This window comes from Pseudochaenichthys georgianus, chromosome 14 (assembly GCF_902827115.2).
Source record: "Pseudochaenichthys georgianus chromosome 14, fPseGeo1.2, whole genome shotgun sequence".
Lineage (NCBI taxonomy): Eukaryota > Metazoa > Chordata > Actinopteri > Perciformes > Channichthyidae > Pseudochaenichthys > Pseudochaenichthys georgianus.
In genome coordinates, this window is record NC_047516.1 from 40,223,492 (window position 1) to 40,246,435 (window position 22,944).

Sequence of the window (22,944 nt, forward strand, 5' to 3'; positions counted from 1 at the left end):
CATGTTTGGTGCTGGTAGTACCACAGACCCTCTATTTATAGACCCCCACCTACCAGCTAAGCCACAGCCGGTATGGTGTACTAGAACACACAGAACTACTTCAGGCTTGGTAAACTATTGGAGCAAACGTTACATTTAAAAACGCAAAGAGGAAGCAGTTTAAGAAACGAAACTAAATCATGCATTGTGTCTATCTACTTGGCCATGCTTTGCTAGGCCGCAAAAGCACACACACCCACAGTCTGGACACAGTAGTCTCTGCATGATAACTTCAGCGAGCCATAAAGATACAAAAAAAACATCTTAATCAGAGGGGGAAACAAAGTAAGTGAGCAGTCTGAGCCCTCTCCCGTCTGCAGGCCTGATGACAGGAGGGGTGATATGAGTGTTGTGAAACTGTGAAGGCTAAAATGACACAAGCCTTGATACGAGTTTCACAAAAAACATCCTGGATTACTGGAACCGAAGCCTCAGCACAGCGCGTAACATTAAAAAGACACGGGTCTGAGTCAGTGGACCCCTTTAGGTCGGCCTGGGCTATGTGCGCCTTCAGACCTTTTCATTTTAAAGCCATTCTTTGACTGAAGGTTTGGATTCTGTGTGTGAAACCCCCACTGCTGAAGCGCCCTAGAGCAAGCACTGGATGCATACCAGCTTCTGAAGCTGAGCCCCAGCCTCTCTGTGGAAATATTGGTTCAAAAATACAGCAGTTAATAAAGTATAACATTTTGGACTCATGATAGTTATAGAAAGTTTTTTTGGTCAATGTTTGCATAATTCTTCTGCAAGTCCATAAGGAGATGCCGTAATGGTTTATCACTTTTGTTTTTTTCTTGTCTTTTCTTTTTCTAATCCTTAAAGTATTCAATGTTCTTCAAATCAAATCAAATCAAGTTTTATTTATATACCACATTTATAAACGATGTTTGGTCGAGCCAAAGTGCTGTACATATAATAAAAATAGCCTACAGTAGAGACACTTTACAGCAAATACAACAGCACAGATTGTTCAGAATATCAGTATGAGAAATACGACACCCTCTATCCTTAGACCCTCTGTCCTTAGACCCTCTGTCCTTAGACCCTCTATCCTTAGACCCTCTGTCCTTAGACCCTCACATCGTACAAGGAAAAACTTCCAGAGAAAACCCACAGTTTAAGGGGAAACAATGGGAGAAACCTCAGGGAGAGCAACAGAGGAGGGATCTCTCTCCCAGGACGGACAGACGTGCAATATATGCCGTGTGTAAATCGTATCGTATATGTAAAATGTATTAAAGAGATAATACATTTTACAGCATATAGACCGGATGTTAGGAAATGCATGTGTCTGTAATGAGAAGATGAATCCACGAGGATGTCAGCTACAATCCTGTAGAAGCCATCAGGGAAGCAGCATGACGAGACCCAAGGCAGGACCGCAGAGACAGGTTCAGCCACGACCCGAAATCCACAACTTAATCCAGAACTCAGGATAGAGGATCCAAGACACAGGACTACAGCAAGAGGATCAGCCTCGACTCCGGATCCCGGCGTAGATATAGATACAAAACAAGAACAAAGACGTGGCTGGGTTAATCTGAACAAGAGAATACACAGACACAGACAGAGAGGGGGAAGGTCATTGGATACAAGTTATTCTTGATAACCCTCTAGAAAGATCTCATGAACTTCCCCACTCAATCTATCAAGACCTGAGCAGTTCTATTAGATATAGATAAGAAACAGAGAGAGGGAGCACAACAACCTATCTCTTCGTCAGATGCACTTCCCCACTTATCTAAGCGACTCCGTACCCCGTTACCCTCTACAAGGCCATAGACCAGCAGAGGGGACCGTTACCCTCTACAAGGCCATAGACCAGCAGAGGGGACCGTTACCCTCTACAAGGCCATAGACCAGCAGAGGGGACCCTTACCCTCTACAAGGCCATAGGCCAGCAGAGGGGACCCTTACCCTCTACAAGGCCATAGACCAGCAGAGGGAAAATGGGGGGTGGTTAAGGGTAAGGATTTTTAAGAATAAACCGCCAGGGTCTAAAGGGAAAAAATATGAAATATAAGGTACTATATTTTAAGTAATCCTATCTACTATTCCTATATTCGAATAATGTTTAAACTATTTTAAAAATACTTTATGAAATCCTATGTTATGTTATAAATATTAAAATAAAGAACTAAATGAATAAATAAATAAATAACTAAATAAATAGATAATTAAACAAAAGCCAAAGAGAAAAAGTGAGTTTTAAGTGTTGATTTAAAAACCCCCAGGGTCTGGGCCGACCTCACATGGAGGGGCAAAGTATTCCAGAGCCTAGGGCCAGCCGCTGCGAAAGCTCCATGCCCTCGGGTTTTAAGCCTGGTCTTAGGCCCTATCAACAACAGCTGATCAGCCGACCTTAAGGCTCTGCCTGGGGTGTAGCGGTGGAGGAGTTCGGCTATATAGGCAGGAGCCAGCCCATTTAGGGCTTTAAAAACAAATAAAAGGAGTTTAAAATCTATTCTGAACTGGAAGCCAGTGCAGTGAGGCCAGAATTGGTGTGATATGGTCACGCTTTTTATGGCCAGTGAGAAGACGTGCAGCTGCTTTCTGGACTAGCTGGAGGCGTCTAATTGAGGCCTGGTCCATACCCACATACAGAGCGTTGCAGTAATCCAGTCTCGAGGTAAAAAAGGCGTTAATAACCCTTTCTAGGTCTTTAAAAGATCAAAACGACTTGGTCTTAGCCAATAGTCGTATTTTGAAAAAGCAGGTCTTGACTACAGTGCTAACCTGCTTATCAAATGTAAAGGCGCTGTTGAAGGTCACTCCAAGGTTCATGACAGAGGGGAAGATATTTTTATTGAGGGAGCCCAGAATATCAACCGGGGAGACTGTTGGTTGGGGTCCAAAAAAGATGACCCCGGTCTTACTCTCATTAAGGGTGAGGAAGTTTTGGCTCAGCCAGGATTTAATCTCTGTTAAGCAGTCCTTCAACTGCTGTAGTGAGTTGGCATTTTGTTGAGAGGCAGATAGATCTGTACATCATCAGCGTAACAATGGAAGGGGATATTATATGTTGTAATAATTGAACCTAGGGGCAGTATGTACAATAGAAAAAGGATGGGGCCCAGAATTGAGCCTTGGAGAACCCCACAGGTAAGAGGGGCTTTGGCAGAGGAGAAGACACCTAACTGCACTGAGAAGCTACGGTCCGTCAAATAAGACCTGAACCATGCAAGAGCAGAGCCTGTGATGCCTGCGGACTGTTCAAGCCGTGACAACAGGATACTATGATCCACAGTGTCAAAGGCAGCAGTTAAATCTAACAGCACCAAGACAGCTGGGCTGCCTGAATCGGCGGCTAAGAGCAGATCATTAAAAACTCTTAAAGGGCTGTTTCAGTGGGTTTAAAGCCAGACTGACATTTTTCATGGATACCATGCGTGGTTAAAAATGACTGCAACTGGGCGTAGACTACTCGCTCCAGGGCTTTAGATAAAAAGGGTAGCTGTGAGATGGGCCTGATATTTGCGAGAATGGAGGGATCGAGATTTTTCTTTTTAGGTAGTGGCTTAACCACGGCATGTTTGAAGGCAGCTGGGACACATCCTGAGCTAAGAGAGGTGTTTACAAGCAATAAAACACTTGCTCCAACTGATTCAAAAACATCTCTAAGGAAGCGAGAGGGAATGCTGTCTAAGATACAGTTTGTCGGCCGCAGGTGCTTGACTACATCCGAGAGAGAGGAGAGGGATACAGGCTCAAAGTGGTCGAGGACAGCAGGGCACAGAAAGGGAGCAGGATCTAGGGTAGCACTAGTATAGGCTAGCCTAAGAGCAGATAAAACATTTAAGAAATGTATCGCAGAGAGTAGTTAATGGCACAATTGGAGAAGCATCACAAGGATTAATGATCGAATTGAGGACATTAAAAAGAACTTGAGGTTAATGGTTATTTTTGAAGAATAACAAAGAAATATACTCTGTTTTGGCTGCTTTGACTGCCGTCTGATAATCGGAAAGGCAAGCACGAAGAATTTCTAAGGAGACATGAAGTTTATCCTTTTTCCATTTTCTCTCTGCACGCCTACAATCATTAAGCCACGGCTCCTGTCCTTTATCGTGTGTTGGGCCAGCCACAGACTGAATAAGACCGAAAGAGTCGAGGAGTTTTAAAAAATCCCAAACCAGAGGTTTAGACTCGCAGCACACATGGACATTAAAGTCTCCGCAGATCAAAACACGATCATATTTCACCATGATCCCGGACAGAAAGTCAGAAAAGTCAGTTATGAAATCTTTATTCTTCCCTTTATTATTTCAGCCAATACTTTGACTCTCCATAACTTCAGCTTATTTTCAGCTACAGAAACCATTCAAATATTAAACTATTCAGCATGTTCAGGAATCGATGGGAAACCTTCAACCTTTTAAAAATATTTCATACTTTTTGAAATATTCAGCTTTTTATATTATATTTAATATTCAGGCTATATAGTTGACCGCAGGTCATGGAGAATAATGAGGTATCCGTAGCCCTTTGTATGATGCATCTTTATTGCTTGACAGGTCTACAGCCGTGACACACATCGATCACTCCTAGATGCGGGCTTGCATACACTCCTATCACTCCGCCGCCGCACCCCATCACTAACGTCCTGATGGTATATGTGCGCGGCACTATATACTACACACCCGCAAGGACACCTGGCCTCCTATTGGTTGAGGGATTTTGACAGGATTGTTGCACAAAAGTTTCGAGCGCGCACAGAATAAATCTGAGAACAGAACAAATCTGTAAACAGCAATATATCTGAGTGCAAGCGTACAGTTTGTGCAGAAGCAGAGCAAATCTAAGTGCAAGCAGGCACTATTTGAGTGCGAGGACAGGGTTTGAGGGAAATAAATAAATAAAGTATGCTCTCAAATTTAAATACCACGCTCTTGAATAAAGATAGGGAATAACCCCCATAACAGTCCAGCCATGAAGACATCTCCGGGAACGTTTTGAGATTTCTTTAAATGCTGTTGCCATGGCAACACAATGCTCACCATGAAACACGGTTTTCTCATAACTTCAGTGAAAATACTTGAAATGGCCCAAAACTTCACAGGTTTGGTAACGATGCAGCCATCAACACATCTAAGCGTATCATGGGGTGTCATCAAATGCCATTGTCATGGCGACAGATAATTCACCATCAAGTTAGTTCAACAGTTTACAGTAAACATATTCTGCTGCTTTCCCAAGCCTTTTTACTTTCTTTTCTCATCTTAAAACAAATTCATTCACTACTACTTACATCTGATATTTAACTCCTTCAGCCTATTTTCAGCTGCAGAAACCATTAAACTATTACATTATTCAGCTATTTCAGGACATCAAGGCTATACATGTTGTTGTTTATACCTTTTTTTAAACCTTTTCTTTTAAATATTAAGCTTTTTCTGCATTTTTGTAGCTAAAAGCAGCTACCATTCAGCTAATAACACATTCAGCTTTTTCTGCATTTTCAGCTAAATTCAGCCATAAATGTTCACAGTTTACAGCATTCGCACGCATTTTCTGCAGGAAATGCATTTTCTAGTTATTATTATAGATAGAGATGAGGCTCTAGAGCAGGGGTGTCGAACTCAATTTCATCGCGGGCCACATCAGCATTATGGTTGCACTCAAAGGGCCGGTTGTAACTTTAAGACTATATAAAAATACATATATAAATATATCATATATATAAAATAATGTACATCATTGCCTCTGCATTGGATTATCATCGGATAGGGTAATAACTTCATAATTAACTACGTCTGAAAGCAGAAGTCTTTTCGGTGCGTATGTCCCAAAACGATTTAAAAAGAAAAGCCAAATTCTGGAGAAAAAATAAATAGAAGTGACATTTTGAAATAAAAATCTAATTCTGAGAAAAAGGAATTCTATGAAAAAATGCATATTTTGAAGAAAAAAAGGCAAATTCGGAGAAAAAAGTCATATTTGAGATGCATTGTGGGACATGTAGTTTAAGGGCAACGTGCTTCTGCAGCATGTAACCGTATAATAAACATATTCTATTCTTTGCAAGCTCTTGTGGGGCCACATAAAATGAAGTCGCGGGCCGAATGTGGCCCCCGGGCCTTGAGTTTGACACCTCTGCTCTAGAGAATTCGAACGGCACTTATCATGGCTGCCACTGAGGGACTACCGGGTCATTTAACTCCGTTAGGAAAGTTCCTAAACTAAATGGACTATTCGACTTCAGCCCGAGCTGTCCGACTTCAGGCGAGCTTTTTGAGACCTCAAAGCCGAGGTCTCAAAAAGAATAGCCGGCAAAAAGAATAGCCGATTGCAGTCCAGGGACTGCAATCGGCTATTCTCGTCTACTTTCGAGGCGAGCCGCAGCTCATCTCAAACAAGCCTACTATTTCCGATAACACGCCCCAAAGAGTCCCCTCCCCTCACAGTGTGTTCACCTGCGCTCCGTCTCCCTGGTTAGTTTGGGACTTTCCACGCCTCTTCCAAACAGGAGACACGGAGCGGAGCTTACACATCATCCCGCCACTATCCCTCCGCCGAGAGAATGGACTCCACCGCTGTGCTGCTGCTGCTCACCGTGACCGCCGGAACTCTGCTCCACGGTAAGGCTCGCTGATACTGCGGTAGAATAGAATTCAGAACAGTGTGGACACGGTATGCTGCTGTGGTTTCACCGAGGTATTCAGCATACTGTAGACTACTCTCCGGATGTGGCTGTACTTGTAACCTGCCGGTGAGCCTGAATAGTAACAGCATGTTAGAGTAGAGAAGGCACCAGAAGGCTCTGATGCGGAGGACTGTTCCAGTGTAACGCATTCAGGCCCGAGACGGGTTCCCGGAACTTTGGGAAAGTCCTCATTTGTTAAGATGGATTTCCCCTTAATACAGCCACTTACCATTTAAAATTAGATAACAATACGTTTAGGCGAACAGAACGGGTAGCAATGAATTCATAGAGCTCTGCCGGCCTTACTGCTAAATAAACGTGCAATTAACAGGTGGGTGAACATAATACAGGTGGCTTTATCATTCCCTGTGCACCAACCCTCCTGCTAAACGGTCATTTGGTGTCATGGAGCAGGTTCGAACACTAGGGTGAAATGTGGTTACTGCTATCAGGGCCGTATCCAGGATTTCCTAAATACCGAGGTTCAAACATGCTAGGGGGGTTCGGGTTTTAAAAAAAATCTGTTTTGTTTGCTTCTCAAAAGAGAAGAAAAATGTAAGCAAATTGTGTTTTATACAATTGTATGTTATTATGACATTATAACTGCAATAGATGTATGTTGTTTAAAAATTATGCCTATTGTCTATTGTAAATGAAGACTAAGTTATAGATAGATAGATGGGGTTATTAAGCCTATATTCTTTTGTGTGACTGTACCTGCAGTTCCTCCCTGACTTCCATCAATTTCTCTTTCTCTCTGCCTGTCCTGTCTCTTTCTTACTAACGCTGAGCTTCAACTGACGTGGTCTTTTCATTATATCTGAATCAGTGTAAAAAGAAAACAATACAATGTTATATCTTCAATGTTTACTCAAATTGAAATGAAAGAAAAGCATTACAACATTTGTTAAAAGGTAATCCTTCTGACATTGGATGAACGTAATTAACTGTAGCTCTCTAGCTAGTTTATTCACGCAATGTAAACCAAAGTATAGCCTATAGCTGCAATATCAGTTAGTGTGCATGTTGTCGGACGTCCACTGACTAACGTAGAGCGCTCACACAGGACCTGCTGGTGAACAGGAACTCAAGCAGCCCGCTGGACTCAGATCTCTAGATACCACATCACTCCTCCGCTGCTCCGATACAAGCGGAGGTTTGTTGATACTAGGGGTGCAACAACTAATCGACTTAATCGATTAAAATCGATGACCAAATTAGTTGCCAACTAATTCAGTCGTCGATTCGTTGATGACGTCATCACGTGTGTTTTACGCGCCATTAAGCTCCAACGTTATCGGTCTTTTTATCGGTACTGGAGACATTTAAAAAATATATGTCATGTATTGTTGCTACATAAGCATTATATCGCAGTCTTAGTGTCGCCAACTCGTTTCTAAAATGCAAAAAGACAAACAAATGCGTCTATGATGCACACTGCGGAGATGGCGGAGAGAAGCGCTCCAAGGTGTGGTTACACTTTACCCGTCTCGATGCTCGTTGCCTAAAGTGCAATAAGAGTTTAGCATGTCAGGGCGGTAACACGAGCAGTTTGTCTAAACATGTATCCAAAGTGCTCCACATCCAGACGGAGGAATGCACCGGGTTCCACTGTCTTTCTAGCAGCTCTGTAGCCCCGTCCACGAGTAACGTTTCCACGTCAGGTGTTCTCTATGCTAGCAGCAACACACGGAGCTAACTACATTATACAAACATGGGTTAATGATTTGAGGTAACTGAGTTATTTAGTTTGTTAAAGTTTCAGCTGTTCTGTTCACAGTTCTGTCATCACATTATTTAATACCATTTGTTAAAAACATTGTTGTTTCTTTTGATGTGAAATATTATTTATTTAATTTAAATAAAAAGCAATGTTAATTTTGTTCAAAATGTGTTTAGTTAATTTAATAATATATGTATTTTTGAATCAAGTATTCATCTTTATTGTCTTCATTGTTAGTTTCCACATGCCTAAAACAACCTCAAGCTACATCTAAAAGTTGATGGCTAAATAAGAGCGTTTGAGAAATTGTGCAAGGTGTACAGTAATATTCTGAATAATCGATTAATCGTTTCATTAATCGAAAGATTAATCGATTATCAAATGAGTCGTTTGTTGCAGCCCGAGTTGATACATGTCTTCTTCTTCTGTTTGCTTTAACCGAGGCTACGTAGTTATGCAGCGCCCCCATTGTCAGTAAATGGAAGTACTTCAAAGAACCCCGTTTAGTGCCGTTATTTCACAAGTTTAGTAATATACACAGCTCGGGAAAAATGACGTGGTCCGGACCTCGTGACCTCAATGGTAGATACGGCCCTGATACGGCACTCTCTCTCTCTCTCTCACACACAGACACACTCTCTCTCTCTCTCACACACAGACACACTCTCTCTCTCACACACAGACACACTCTCTCTCTCTCACACACAGACACACTCTCTCTCTCTCACACACAGACACACACTCTCTCTCTCACACACAGACACACTCTCTCTCTCACACACAGACACACACACACACACACACACACACACACACACACACACACACACACACACACACACACACACACACACACACACACACACTCTCTCTCTCTCTCTCTCTCTCTCTCTCTCTCTCTCTCACACAGACACACTCTCTCTCTCACACACACAGACACACTCTCTCTCACACACACACACACACACACACACACACACACACACACACACACACACACACACACACACACACACACACACACACACACACACACACACACACACACACACACAGACACACTCTCTGTCTCTCTCTCTGTCTCACACAGACACACTCTCTGTCTCTCTCTCTCTCACACACAGTCACACACACTCTCTCTCTCTCTCTCTCTCTCCCCCCCAACAGACACACTCTCTCTCTCACACACACACACACACACACACACACACACACACACACACACACACACACACACACACACACACACACAGACACACACACACACACACACACACACACACACACACACACACACACACACACACACACACACACACACACACACACACACACACACACACACACACACACACACACACAGACACAGACACACTCTCTCTCTCTCACACACACACAGACACACTCTCTCTCTCTCTCACACAGACACACTCTCTCTCTCTCTCACACAGACACACTCTCTCTCTCTCACACACACAGACACACACACACACAGACACACACACACACACACACACACACACACACACACACACACACACACACACACACACACACACACACACACACACACACACACACACACACACACACACACACACACACACACACAGACAGACAGACAGACAGACAGACAGACAGACAGACAGACAGACAGACAGACAGACAGACAGACAGACAGACAGACACACTCTCTCTCTCTCTCTCTCTCTCTCTCACACAGACACACTCTCTCTCTCTCTGTCTCACACAGACATACACACTCTCTCTCTCTCTTGCGGCTTTCACACCAGCGCTTTTCAGTTTCTAGCTCCGAGCGGGAGCTTTTCTGCTTCAGCTCCGGTTTCCCTTTTCAGCTCCCGCTCTGTGCACACCGCCCACTGGCGCCCCAGAGCTGCCCTTGCTGCGTCATGACGTCACCGTTTACATCGCTGATTTGCCATCCAACGGCAGCCATTACGGCGCTCACAACAACAACTACGTCGGGTCGATGATCGTGTTGCTTTTAATCACGCAAAGCCAGAATAAATTGAATAACGACTTCTCCAACCTTATGCTTTGCTCCAGAGTGCCGTGGTTCATTGTTTATTAATGTGTTTCTGCAGCATTTACCGACCGCTGCAGTGCTGGCTGCTCTTCCACGGGAGTTTATTCTCCCGTTAGCTCCCGTTAGCTCACACTGCAGCGGCCGCTCTAAAGTATTCACTGTCCGACTCACACAAGCAGCTGATGCATATCCCCAGTTCCCTTAGCCTAAGTGAATGTGTGTCAGTCTGAATTGACGCTGTTTGGTATCACAACGCTGTTATGAAAGTTTCTCTGGTATAAAACGGGTGATGTTGGCATAGCAACCGAAGCTAAACTGACTACTTGCATCCGATAGCTGCAATAATACAAAACAACACGTCTGCCTCTCTCCACAATGATCGATAACAGTGAACGGATGGTCAAAGTAAGGCACAAATAAACAGAACCACACGAAGCCTGGTTAGTGTTGCCTGACTTTATAAAGTGTGTTTATAGGCACTACTGCTTGTAGGCAGGCATAACAGTCGACCCATGGGAGGTGGGTTTAGTTTCCTGCACGCCTCGACGTAAGAGAGACGTAAGCGACGTCACCTCTTAGCTCCAAAGCTCTTGCCTCTGGACCGACAATTTTTTGGAGCTGGAAATGAAGCGGATTCCGGAGCTAAGAGCCGGCGCAGCTCCGGTGTGAACTGGAAAACCCAGCGCTTTTCAGGCTCTAGCTCCGAGCCGGAGCTGAAAAGGCGCTGGTGTGAAAGGGGCAACAGTCTCACACAGACACACACACACTCTCTCTCTCTGTCTCACACAGACACACTCTCTCTCTCTGTCTCACACAGACACACTCTCTCTCTCTGTCTCACACAGACACACACACTCTCTCTCTCTCTCTGTCTCACACAGACACACTCTCTCTCTCTCACACAGACACACTCTCTCTCACACACAGACACACTCTCTCTCTCTCACACAGACACACACACACTCTCTCTCTCACACACACACACACACACACACACACACACACACACACACACACACACACACACACACACACACACACACACACACACACACACACACACACACACACACACACACACACACACACACACACAGACACACACACACACACTCTCTCTCTCTCTGTCTCACACAGACACACTCTCTCACACACAGACACACTCTCTCTCTCTCTCTCTCTCTCTCTCTTGTGTGTGATGGGTGCTTGACACTTGACGCCAGGGTCACCTTCTCCATCACTTGATGCTATCTGGCCTGTCTCCGGAGCAGCGGCTCCACAGGAGGAGGGACCCAATCTATGTTTTTGTTTGGGGGGGGGGGGGTCACATTTCAGCCATGATAAAATCCATATTTGGCCTCCACATAATGACAGATACTCGCCGAGAGTAAGCAGCTGAAGTCAGCTTGTAGCTGGATCTGCAGCATTCCTCACATCAAAGAGGGAAGCTTTCAAAGAGAGCTGAGGCTCAGAGTCCAGGGGGGGTGGGGGAGGGTGAGACCTGCCCACATGTGAGGGGATCCAGCAGAGTATGCATTGTGGTTGGAAAGGTTATGGTCAGTGACATTTTAAGAACAGTTAAAGAGATTAGTAGCATTTTCACATAAGATACAAAGACTGTCACTATGATGTGAAATCCTGTCTCATTCCACTGGGCAGTGTTTTGTATCTTATGCAGCTCATGGATCATTTATTCTAACTAGAATTCCTTTTCATAACTCACCGGTACCTGAAGAGACCCCTATTACACAGCCCCACATTTTAATTTTTGCTCTGAACCCCATCATGGCGGTCAGCCCCCCATCATAGAGACCTGGAAACAGAAACCTGGAGATCCCCAGTACGGGGAGAGAGTAAATCTAACAGGAAGTAACCCGGGGGCGAGGCCAGGTTTCTGTGGAGCTGTCTCTCATTCCACTATTGCCGGTTTCACAGTCCAAACCGAACTCTTTTAACATGAACGTTTATACAACATGTAAGTGTTTTACATGATTTGCTGTTGGCCGAGATCCCAGCAATGCAGTTAAGGAGTCCAAATGATCATTGTTGAACACCCGTCCTTTTTAAAAGATTATTATTCTACCTGCTTGGTATTTATTAACTACCAGTTACACACTCTAAAAAAAACAAATGTTTGATGTTGCCATATGAACAACCCTGCAATGATCCATCTTAGCATTATTCACAGCATAGTTCTGAGCGCTTCACATCTTTAGCATGGATTAATATATACTCCAGTCAGGTTTTACTTGTGTAACTCAAATGTTTTGTAAAAAACAGACCAAACGCTTAAAAATATGCAAATAGATGAAGCTCTCCTCAAACAAACGGTATTTTCTATACGAAATGTAAAAGGGGTATTATTGCTGAGAGTGGGGGCAGCCAGACAGTAGTATGTGTTTGGTATGTAGTTGCACTTTAAGTTGCTTTAGCCGGGGGGGCAGGGTGGTTTGGATAGGTGTCTCTGTGCCTCAACATGTTAAACGGCCCGTGTTTTTCTGGAGGGAAAATACCTTTGTGGGGGTCAGTGGTGGGGAGGGAGGGGGGGTGCGGGCGGATGTGTGAGGAGAGAGGGGGGCATCTACCTCCATGCAGCACTCCCAGTAGCCGATTTGTGAAAGGTCAGCATGTTTGAGGCCGCTCCTAAATCTCTCTGCCAGAGGGCTTCAGTTTGATCTGCTCTTCAGAAGCGGTTCACACCGCACAGAAACATCATACGTTGCTACTGTCATGTGAAAGGGTTAAAGGTTTTCAAGGTTCCTTTATGGGTAAAGAAAAACATTCCATTTCCCATGAGCCCTTGGTGATCTCATTTCAAAGCAGTGAATGAAAGTGTGATGTCGCTAAATGAAAGGTTTTTTTTATTTGGAAGAAACAAAGTCAATTAGCAATTATATCTTTAAAAGCTGAGACGGCTTATATCGTGATAATGTGAGTAATCAGAAGAATGCTGGTGGTAAAATGTGATCCTGGTGTTAAGTGCAGTAGAGTCAGTTGTGTTTCAGCCCTGCTGTTTCCTCCTCAGAGATTCCTCACTGCAGCTAAACACTTCATGGAGCAGGATGATGGTAAACACATGGACTCCTTAGAAAGTGTCTTCAATAGCCGCGTTCACACTGCGGTACTTTTCCCACAAAGGTTAATGCAAACTTAGTTCATGATCGCGTTCACACCAAAAAGAGCCGGTACTAAAAGTAGTTCATTCGAACCTTTTCACCTAGCAGGGACTTTCGAGCGGCTCTTTTTTGAGAAAAGAGCTATATTCCTGATTGGCTGGGCGGATTGCAAACCACGCCCCGTAAAACTCCCAAAGAGTTTTGTGAAGCCGCCATTTTATTATCTTAAGAAGTGACGTCAGCGGCTTCATTTGCCTAATCCACCCCAGGGACTTTTTCTGGTGTGAACGCGATCTGTACTTAGTTCATGCGAACTAAAGAGTTCTCATGAACTAAGTTCGCATGAACCTTTGTGGGAAAAGTACCGCAGTGTGAACGCGGCTATTGAGCATCAGCAGCAGCAGCAGGAGGTACTGATAACGTTCCTATATCAGGATACCTCTCCTTTATCTGCTGTCAGTGAAGCTCACAGAGCCTGACCAGGCTGCGATGCTTAGGGACAGAGGACCATGATGACCTATCAGCAGGGTCAACTGAACTTACAACAACACAGTTCATGTAGCTGATGAAACACTGTCTTCTAGGGCTGCACGATATTAAAAAAACTGACATTACGATATATATATATTTTTAACTATATTTAACCGGATGAAAGATTTTAGTCACGGACGTCTGGATCTTAACTGGTTGACTCATCATACCTTAAAGAGCCTGTGACACGGTTTTCCCCCATCATCCAAACCCATCAATTTGAGTACATATTGTCCCCTTGAAAACCGTTACTGAACTGATTTTGGATATTTGTACTTTGATAACCATTAATCTGCCTTCAATGTTGACAATTTTCTGGATCTTCTCTGGGATTCTTCAAGTCCCGCCAAATGATGGGTGACGTCATTGCGGGCACAGCGCTCCAGCTGCACCGTCCAGGATCCCAGCATCTGCATGTAAACCTTTATATATATACAGTCAGATGTAAACGCACGACGGCGCACACAGCAGCAAGCTCAGACAGCGATGACAGGTTAATGTTGAACGTGTCTGAGAGCTCATATGAGGCTGAAGGATCGGTTTATGTTGTATCTTCTAAGTTTAGGAATGAGGTGCGTCAATATGGGCGATCATATGGTCATGTAGCCAGTGGTGGAATGGGACTACAAATCATCCCGGGACTCTCGACCGGCCCACTTCGGTACCGCTAGTAAATTGTCAACGGGGGGAGTGGGGATGTCAGGGGCGGCAGGTGCTGTATATAGTAAATGTAAATATGTAAATATGTGTGTCACTGCATCCTGGTAAAATACAAATATAATGTATAATGTCTGTGTCTTTGACATTAGCGCTGCTAGACACCTGTGCCCTGTACTACGAAGCCAGTTCAACAGACCCTGGATATGTTTGAGTAACAAACTAACAACAACAAACTAACAAACGAGATCTCGCTAAGCGGTCCGACGACGCTGGTTATCAACTCGGTAAATCAAGCCAGGGTTTCTCTCTCCAGCTGAGAGCGCGTTCACGTCTAAGACACGAGTGGATCTGACTTTAATTACATTTGTCTCGAGTGTTTCGTCAACATAATGTGTTAAATAATACTTCTGCATACAGTCTGTGACACTGTGAGTGTTGCACGGCCAGATGAGGCTGGAGAAGCTGACTCAGATAAGGAAATATATGATATATTATGATATTATATGATCGATGATCGACTGATTGATGATGTAATATGAATGATAAGTGCGACACGTCGGCGTCTTCTCTGCATACGGCAGTTTAAACTGTATTTCCTTTATCCTGTAATATGACTTGAGAGATTTAAACTCCGCACACTGAGTGGATCTCTTTTCTATAGACGCCGGAGGCGGGCAGCGTCAGGTAAAAGAAGTTATTTAGCCTTCGCAAACCTGAGCCTCATGCGCCGCCTATGAGGGATGTGCTGGTGACTTATCCGACCGGCCCACTTCGGTACCGGCCCATCGGGATTCGTCCCGATGGCCAGTCCGCCACTGCACCCAGCCCACGTAAACTGTCAACGGGGGGAGCCTCGCTGCGGGGAAACGGTGGACCTAGTGTCCCGATCGGAGTGGGAATAATAATAATAATCCGTGCATTTTATCCATTAATTTCCCCAACATTGTGGTAAAAACCACAAAAATATTTGTTTTTATATCACATCCGACGGGAGGAAATTCAGCAGCTCTCACTCCCGATTTGTAATCCTAATGTAATCATCATCTTCACCACGATCATTTATGTTTATGTCGCCGAATTGACATGAAAGCACTATATACTACAGACGGTCAACTTGAAAAATCGCTCGCAAATTGTTAACGATGCCGAGCCGCTTTAAAGTACACACGTAGTATGAGGAACTTAGCGACGCACATAAAGCGGCGACATGGGGTCTGCGGCTGAAAAGAGAAACCTGAAAGTTAGACATGAGTGAAATCACTCAGTGAGGTGTTCCTGTCAGAGAGAGTGGTGTTTAGTTTACAGCAGCCTGTGATGGTCAATCACAGTTTAAATGTCTTCCTCACTGTAAGCAGTTATGAAAGAGCTGTTTGAGAAAGGTTATTTGTATTCTTTATTGTTCCCATAGAACCCACTGCTTCCTGCTCACTGGTGAGTTAGCCTATGGATGAGTGTTAAGCACATCAGGCAGCAGCTGTATGGGCATTGCACCATGGTAGCTGTTATTTGCACATTGTTAATCATGAGCAATGCATCCTTACATTGTTTAACTGTGAGGTGTTATAACATGGTACTGCACTCTGGAGAGCTTTTAAAGGTACAAAATAAACGGCATGATGGGATGTGCAGTACCAAATATGTAAAGCACTTTTTTGTTAATGTATGATTTGCTGCATATAAGGAATACAACTAAAATCCTCTGTCGTACCATATTGAAGTATCATTATTTTTGCATCGTGTTGAATCGCATCGTATCGCACCGAATCGCATAATGTTGAATCAAATCGTATCGACCACTATCGCAACAGGGGTGAATCGTATCGTATCGCATCGCCTGGTGTTTCAAATGTATCGTTAATGTATCGTATCGTGGCAGCGTATCGAGATGCGCATCGCATCGGCCTCAGTGATGGAGATGCACATCCCTAGTATTGAGTGTAAGGAGGTGTTTCTTTCTTTATCCCCCTCAAAACTGTGAGGTCGATATTCTCCTCAGATGGGAGAACAGTGCCTGGGGTCATCCCACCAACAAGCTTAGGACGAGCTGTCAAACAATGGTATGACAAGTATTATCATTAGAGCCGGGAATCGATTAAAAAAATTAATCTAATTAATTAGAGGCTTTGTAATTAATTAATCGAAATTAATCGCATTTTTAATCAAATATACATATTTGACCTGAGAACAGTGAGAAGCAATTTTCACATGGATTTTACTCCAAGTGGTCTACAGTCCAAGTGCATGACATTAAGGATTTTGGGAGATGGCTCTGTGGGCCATCTAAGCTACAGGGTTCGTACGGGTGCTTGAAATCCTTGAAAATGCTTGAAATTTGACGTGGTGTTTTCAAGGTTGGGAAAGTGCTTGAATTTTGGGGATGGTGCTTGAAATTGGGATAAAGTGCTTGAAAATGTAAATGCTTTACTTTTACAAAAAATTGCTGTCTGACTGAATAGTTCGCTTTTTAGATTAAAAGAAAAGAATTGCTTCTCTTCTACATAAAACAGCTCCGCTGCGGCCTTCCCGCGCTATGCGCGCGACCTGCAAGTGTTTGTGTTACGTGTGACCTGGGCATTCTGATGAGAGTGATAGATGACTGTGTGCCAGGAGGTTGCAGTTTCAACGAGCGTTGGCTAGCAGAAGACAAATACAAGCCATGGCTAAGACGAGGGTCAAGCCCACGAGTAGCCTCCTGCAAAGTTTGCAAAAATAAGGATGCGAGAGTCTGCGCTGACGAGCCACATGAAAGGTACGCCGTAGTAGAGCATTTTAGATTAGGCTAACGTTGCATGTTACGTTTGTTTAAGCTAACGTTAGCGAGCTGAATAGCGAACTCCATGAGGGATAATAATAATTGCAGGGGACAATCATTTCAGAGGAGCGTACCTATGTTAATATGTGCGTTACAGTCGCCATCGTGTGGTGTTCAGAGGATGAAGCTCTCACGGCATTTCGTGTTATAGTCACGAAATATAATCTATTGATTCGACACAGAGCGATTTTGAAAGCAATATATTTCTACTGGTAGTATGTTTCGTGCCTAAACCAAATGTGACTTGCTCTATCGAAATCAGTCACATTGACCCGAAGACACATTTTCGTTTGTATTACTGGTCTGGGGGAAGCTCGCGAGTGTGTTTGTGTATGTTTGCGTTTGTGTACTGGGGAAACACTCACAAGAAACACCGGCTGTTGTTATGCTTGCTGTGACGTTACATTAGTCCGTTCTCCGCTTGTAATTATGCCGAAGCTTCAAAGTTGTATTTATCATCTGAATTTGCCGAAACAAGTTTAATATTCTGAAAGCCAAGACTTTGTTTATTTGAAAACATGAAAACAAACTGTCTTTTATATAAAATTGAAGTATTATACAATTAAAACTACATTTTGCTTTAATCCCATGTAATTGTAGAATGAACACAGTCTTCCTTTGCAGATGTATAAGTCAGGAGTCTTGAGTAACAACATGACCTAATATATATATATAAATCATTGTACACATTAGTACATATTATTTTCCACTTGTTACCATTGTGAGTCTATTTGTATGCAGCTCTGCATGATTTTGTGGCTACAATTCAGGCTAATACACTACCAGAGATGGATAAGTACTCAGATGTTGTACTTGAGTAAAAGTAGAAGTACTCAGATCTTGTACTTGAGTAAAAGTAGAAGTACTCAGATCTTGTACTTGAGTAAAAGTAGAAGTACTCAGATCTTGTACTTGAGTAAAAGTAGAAGTACTCAGATCTTGTACTTAGTAAAAGTAGAAGTACCAGAGTGTAGGAATACTCTGTTACAGTAAAAGTCCTGCATTCAAAATGTTCCTCAAGTGAAAATAGAAAAGTATTCTCATCTAAATATAGTGAAAGACAGTAAAAGTAGTCGTTGTGCAGATTGGTCCATCTCAGAATAATATATATGATATGTTTTATAATGATTGATCATGAAAGTGTTCTCAGAGCTGGTGAAGGTGCAGCTAGTCTGAAGTACTTTGTAGACTGCAGGGTAGCTTGTGGATTTACTCCAGGTGGAACTAAAGTCTGATTCAACACTTGATTAGATTTCACATCATTCATCTGTGAAGTAACTAAAGGGATTAAATACATGTAGTGGAGGAAAGTACACCATGTACCTCTGAACTGTTGTGCAGTAGAAGTACACCATGTACCTCTGAACTGTAGAGGAGTAGAAGTACACCATGTACCTCTGAACTGTAGAGGAGTAGAAGTACACCATGTACCTCTGACTTGCGTTCACTACCAACAATTAATCAATAATGTATTGAAAAGTTATTTGGCTGATTGTTGTATATTGGCTCAGACAGGTTATATGGGAGGCCCAGTCTACGTACAGATCACTAATTTTGAAATATTAAACTTAGTTTTCTTTTCTTTAATTTTTCATCCTCGTGTAGAATGCTATCACGAAACACACATTTGGTTGTTTATAGCATAAAGAACATCTGATTTAATGTGAGCAGTGTGAGAAAAAGTTTTTAGAGAGTACTTGTCCATGGACAAGAGAGTTTGGCAATGTACTTGTCCGAATACATTTTTCACTTGTCCAGAATGGACAAAAATTGGGGCCACTGGAATCTTCTTCTTCGTCATCGTATTTTACATTTTCCCACGGTTTTTACGACACTGCTAACGTAAGTGAGCGGTAAGATTTTACTGCATTACACATAGGGTTGGGTATCGTTTGGATTTTAACGATTCCGGTTCTGCTTTTCGATTCCGGTTATTTTCGGTTCTCGATTCCAGTTCTTTGAGAGGGTAAAAATAAGTCAAACTGGGAGAAACATATATTTATGAAAACATTAAGTCAAATCTGTATTCCTATTTACAAATCACTTCATACTGTTTAATTTCTTACGGTTATTGAATACAATTATATAAAAATAATCTCTGCATTGTTTAGTTAGTTCTAAGTGGTGCAGTTTGAGAATGTACAATTGGCCCAGTCTCTTCTGATGCTACACTGCAACCTGCCTTTGAGACACAGTCCAACCACACATCTCCAACACATAGGACATAACCTAATAATAATAATAATAATAATACATTATATTTATAGCCTACAGTATAGGCCTAGCGCTTTTCTACAACTCAAAGACGCTTGCACGCTTACACATGTCCTGCAATACACATGCTGCAGCTGCTCTGCTCACGGTTTGTAAAAATAAATAAATAGTATTTTCATTTCAATAATGTACTTTCTATACCCTGCTTCATAAACAATACTGACATCCCTGTGCTCCTCCGAGTCTGGGGGTCCGGGGATGTGGGGACAGCGCGAGGACACAGACAGGGAGGCTGCTTCACTTCATAAAGGAAATGGCGGTCAATATTAACAACACAGGAGCTAAAACGCTTAATAACCTTCATTACGTGTTAGAGAAAGAACATAAGAACGTTTGACAAAGATGAGGCTGTTAAACAGGCAGCGGATCTGCTGTGTGTAGAAAGAGAGAGAGAGAGCGAGAGACGCTGAGCTGCACCGTGCAGCGATCAGCTGATACGGAGCATAGAGAGAGCTGCAGTCCGCGGGGCTCGGGGTTCGGCCTCGCCTCCTGTCCTCACAACTCTTATTAATCCCGGTACCGGACAATTGTTATTTGTTCCTACTCGGAACCGAGTTTTGCTTCCCAACCCGGCCACTGTGCTACACTTCCCTCCCGCTCCGCCCCACCCCCGTCTAACTGTACAGAAAACGGCGAGATGCATTTCCTTAGGAATCTACAAGCAGAACCGAAACTAACATTTCTAAACGAACAATGGCGGACACGTACAATTTGCGAATGAGTTCTGCCTTTTGTAAACTGAATGTATCAATAATTTGTCAATAAATCAGGCCGAAAAACGTCACTTGTCCGCCGGACAAGTCAATTGAAAGATCTACTTGTCCGATATTGTAAATAACACGTCCCGGACGGTGGGACGTGTACTTTTTCGCACACTGGTGAGGTAGGGAAATAATCATTTGAGTATGTGTATATAAATATGTAATTTACAACAGCTGTAAGATGCTTGAAAAGCTGGAAAATGCACCTTGAAAATGCTTGAAAAGTGCTTGAATTTGACTTTTGAAAAGGTGTAAGAACCCTGAAGCTAATTTACAGATGGCCCTGAAAAATGCACGCGGACGAAATGGCACGAAGGGTTTGGGGGGACTCCGGTTCCCTAGAATTTTTTCATTTTTGCAGGTCTTAGATGCTGTCTGGTGCATTCTCTAGACTGAATTATAAGATGAACTACCACAATATTATATTCTACAATTTCAATTTTATTCTTCATTTCACTTGTTTGTTTGTTCTTGTTTGTGTTTGCTCGCTTGCATGCCCTGCATAGCTATAATAAATACTTAAGTTGTTGGTCAAAACACTTTCCATCTGATGAAGGCAAATGCCTTCCCAGATGGAAAAAAGTAGAAAACATTACATTCAGTTATAACTGCCAAAACAAACATTATTTACACTATTATGGCCCCTGTTAAAAATGTTTGTAATGTTAACTACTGTAAATTGGTCGAACGAATGCCTCCTCATCCGGAAGCTGACCGAGCAGACCCGAGCAGCAGTCGAGAGGAGCCGAGCGCATCCGCGAAGCACACGTCAGAGTTCCCGTTAGCCGGCAAATCTAAATATCTTCGGTCAAAATAATTTCCCTTTAGAGCAATACCGCTTCAGTTGCGCCACTTATGTGACAGACAAGAATAGTCAACTCTAATGTCTAACACTTAATGTGGAGAAAGAGATGTCCTGTATGGGTTGATTGTGCGTTGATCTGTTGGTAATGCCTCGGGGTTCCGGTGGGCATGTAAACAAATGCATAATGCTGCGCTATACTTTGTGGCCTCATCCAGTTGCATAGCGACACTTATTGTGTAGTTGTCTTTTAATAAGCAGGTAGTCATATCATTAGCTAGAACTAGCTGGATCTGATCGATATGGACATAAACGCGAGTGAAGTCTAATCTGACGGGAGATAGATCAGCTGCTGCTGACAAGTCGAGACTCGACACGCAGCTCTGCATAATCACATGCCGCGGTGAGCGGAACAAAACACACACTTCAGGTTAGAATATCACACGTAGCTATTTTAATTACCTCTCAAACTACCTAAACGAGTTATAGATATGTTTAGTTTTACTGTCGGGTCACTCATTACTGGATCCGCGAGCTGCATGATACTGGCATAATAGATTGCCCGATCGGGCAACCAGCAGGTGAGGCTTCATTGCCCGAGCTAAATACTAGATGGCCCCGGGCCATCGGGCAGTCCTTAATGTCGAGCCCTGCCGGCTGCCGCCGTTATTTTCTCAGATTCTTTTTTGCATAATTTGCACACAACCACTATTGTCGACGCTTCCATCCGTCCGTTTTTTAAAACAACATTTCCCATCCACTGGGCCGACCAAAGCGGTCTCATCAGCTTGTTCGTTCATGTTTGACTATTGATCACCGTGGTTTGTTGTTGTTTGAAGTCCCATGCTGAAGTCATGAACGTTAGTTGGTGCTCCAGTATAATCGGTACGCCTGAAACTCATCCAGTGAGAAACGTTCCGCTGTGCAAAAATAAGTGCGATTAAAATGCGTTAATTTTTGTGTAATTAGTTAATCTTAAATCCCGGCCCTAATTATCATACTTATTATCCTACTGATGATATTGTGGTGATTAGAAGAACATGTTTTCCATTTTCATTTGAGTATTGTTGCATTCAACCATTCAGGATCAGATGCGTATGATCAGTATGTGATCCTGAATGGTTGAGTCACGTTTAGAATGAGAATGTTATTCCTACCCACTGCAGAAATGACCACTAAGAAGCTCGATTATAGCTTTAAATGAAAGATAGAATACATGTATTTGCACTGTGCAGCTCTTTGTATTTGTTGAAACATTATCCAGCTGTAGAGAACAAGTGGCAGATGATGTGTGTACTCTGTATGATGCTGGGCCATATGGGACACACACACACATCAACCTGATATGAATTCTAAATTGGTGTCTTGCTCAAGGGCAGGGCAGGGCCCAGGAGGTGAACTGGGACCTCTCCAAGTACCAGTCACAACTCCATGTTTAAGTCTGGTCGGGACCTGAGCCGGCGACCCTACGGCTCCCAGTGCAAGCCCCTACTGACTGAGCCACTGCCGGACTAAATACGTGTGACGCACAGTGGT

At 43.2% G+C, this 22,944-nt stretch overlaps 1 protein-coding gene across 2 annotated transcripts in view; it reads left to right on the forward strand.

The window, feature by feature from the left end:
- Positions 1-890: 890 nt before the first annotated feature.
- The window catches only part of alcama (activated leukocyte cell adhesion molecule a), a 117,553-nt gene continuing 95,499 nt past the window's right edge, over positions 891-22,944 (forward strand). For both annotated transcript variants that reach the window (XM_034098359.2, XM_034098361.2), the window contains exon 1: positions 891-6,617. In XM_034098359.2, coding sequence (XP_033954250.1) covers positions 6,560-6,617 — 58 coding nt within the window. In that variant the 5' untranslated portion in view covers positions 891-6,559. The remainder of the gene's footprint in view (positions 6,618-22,944) is intronic.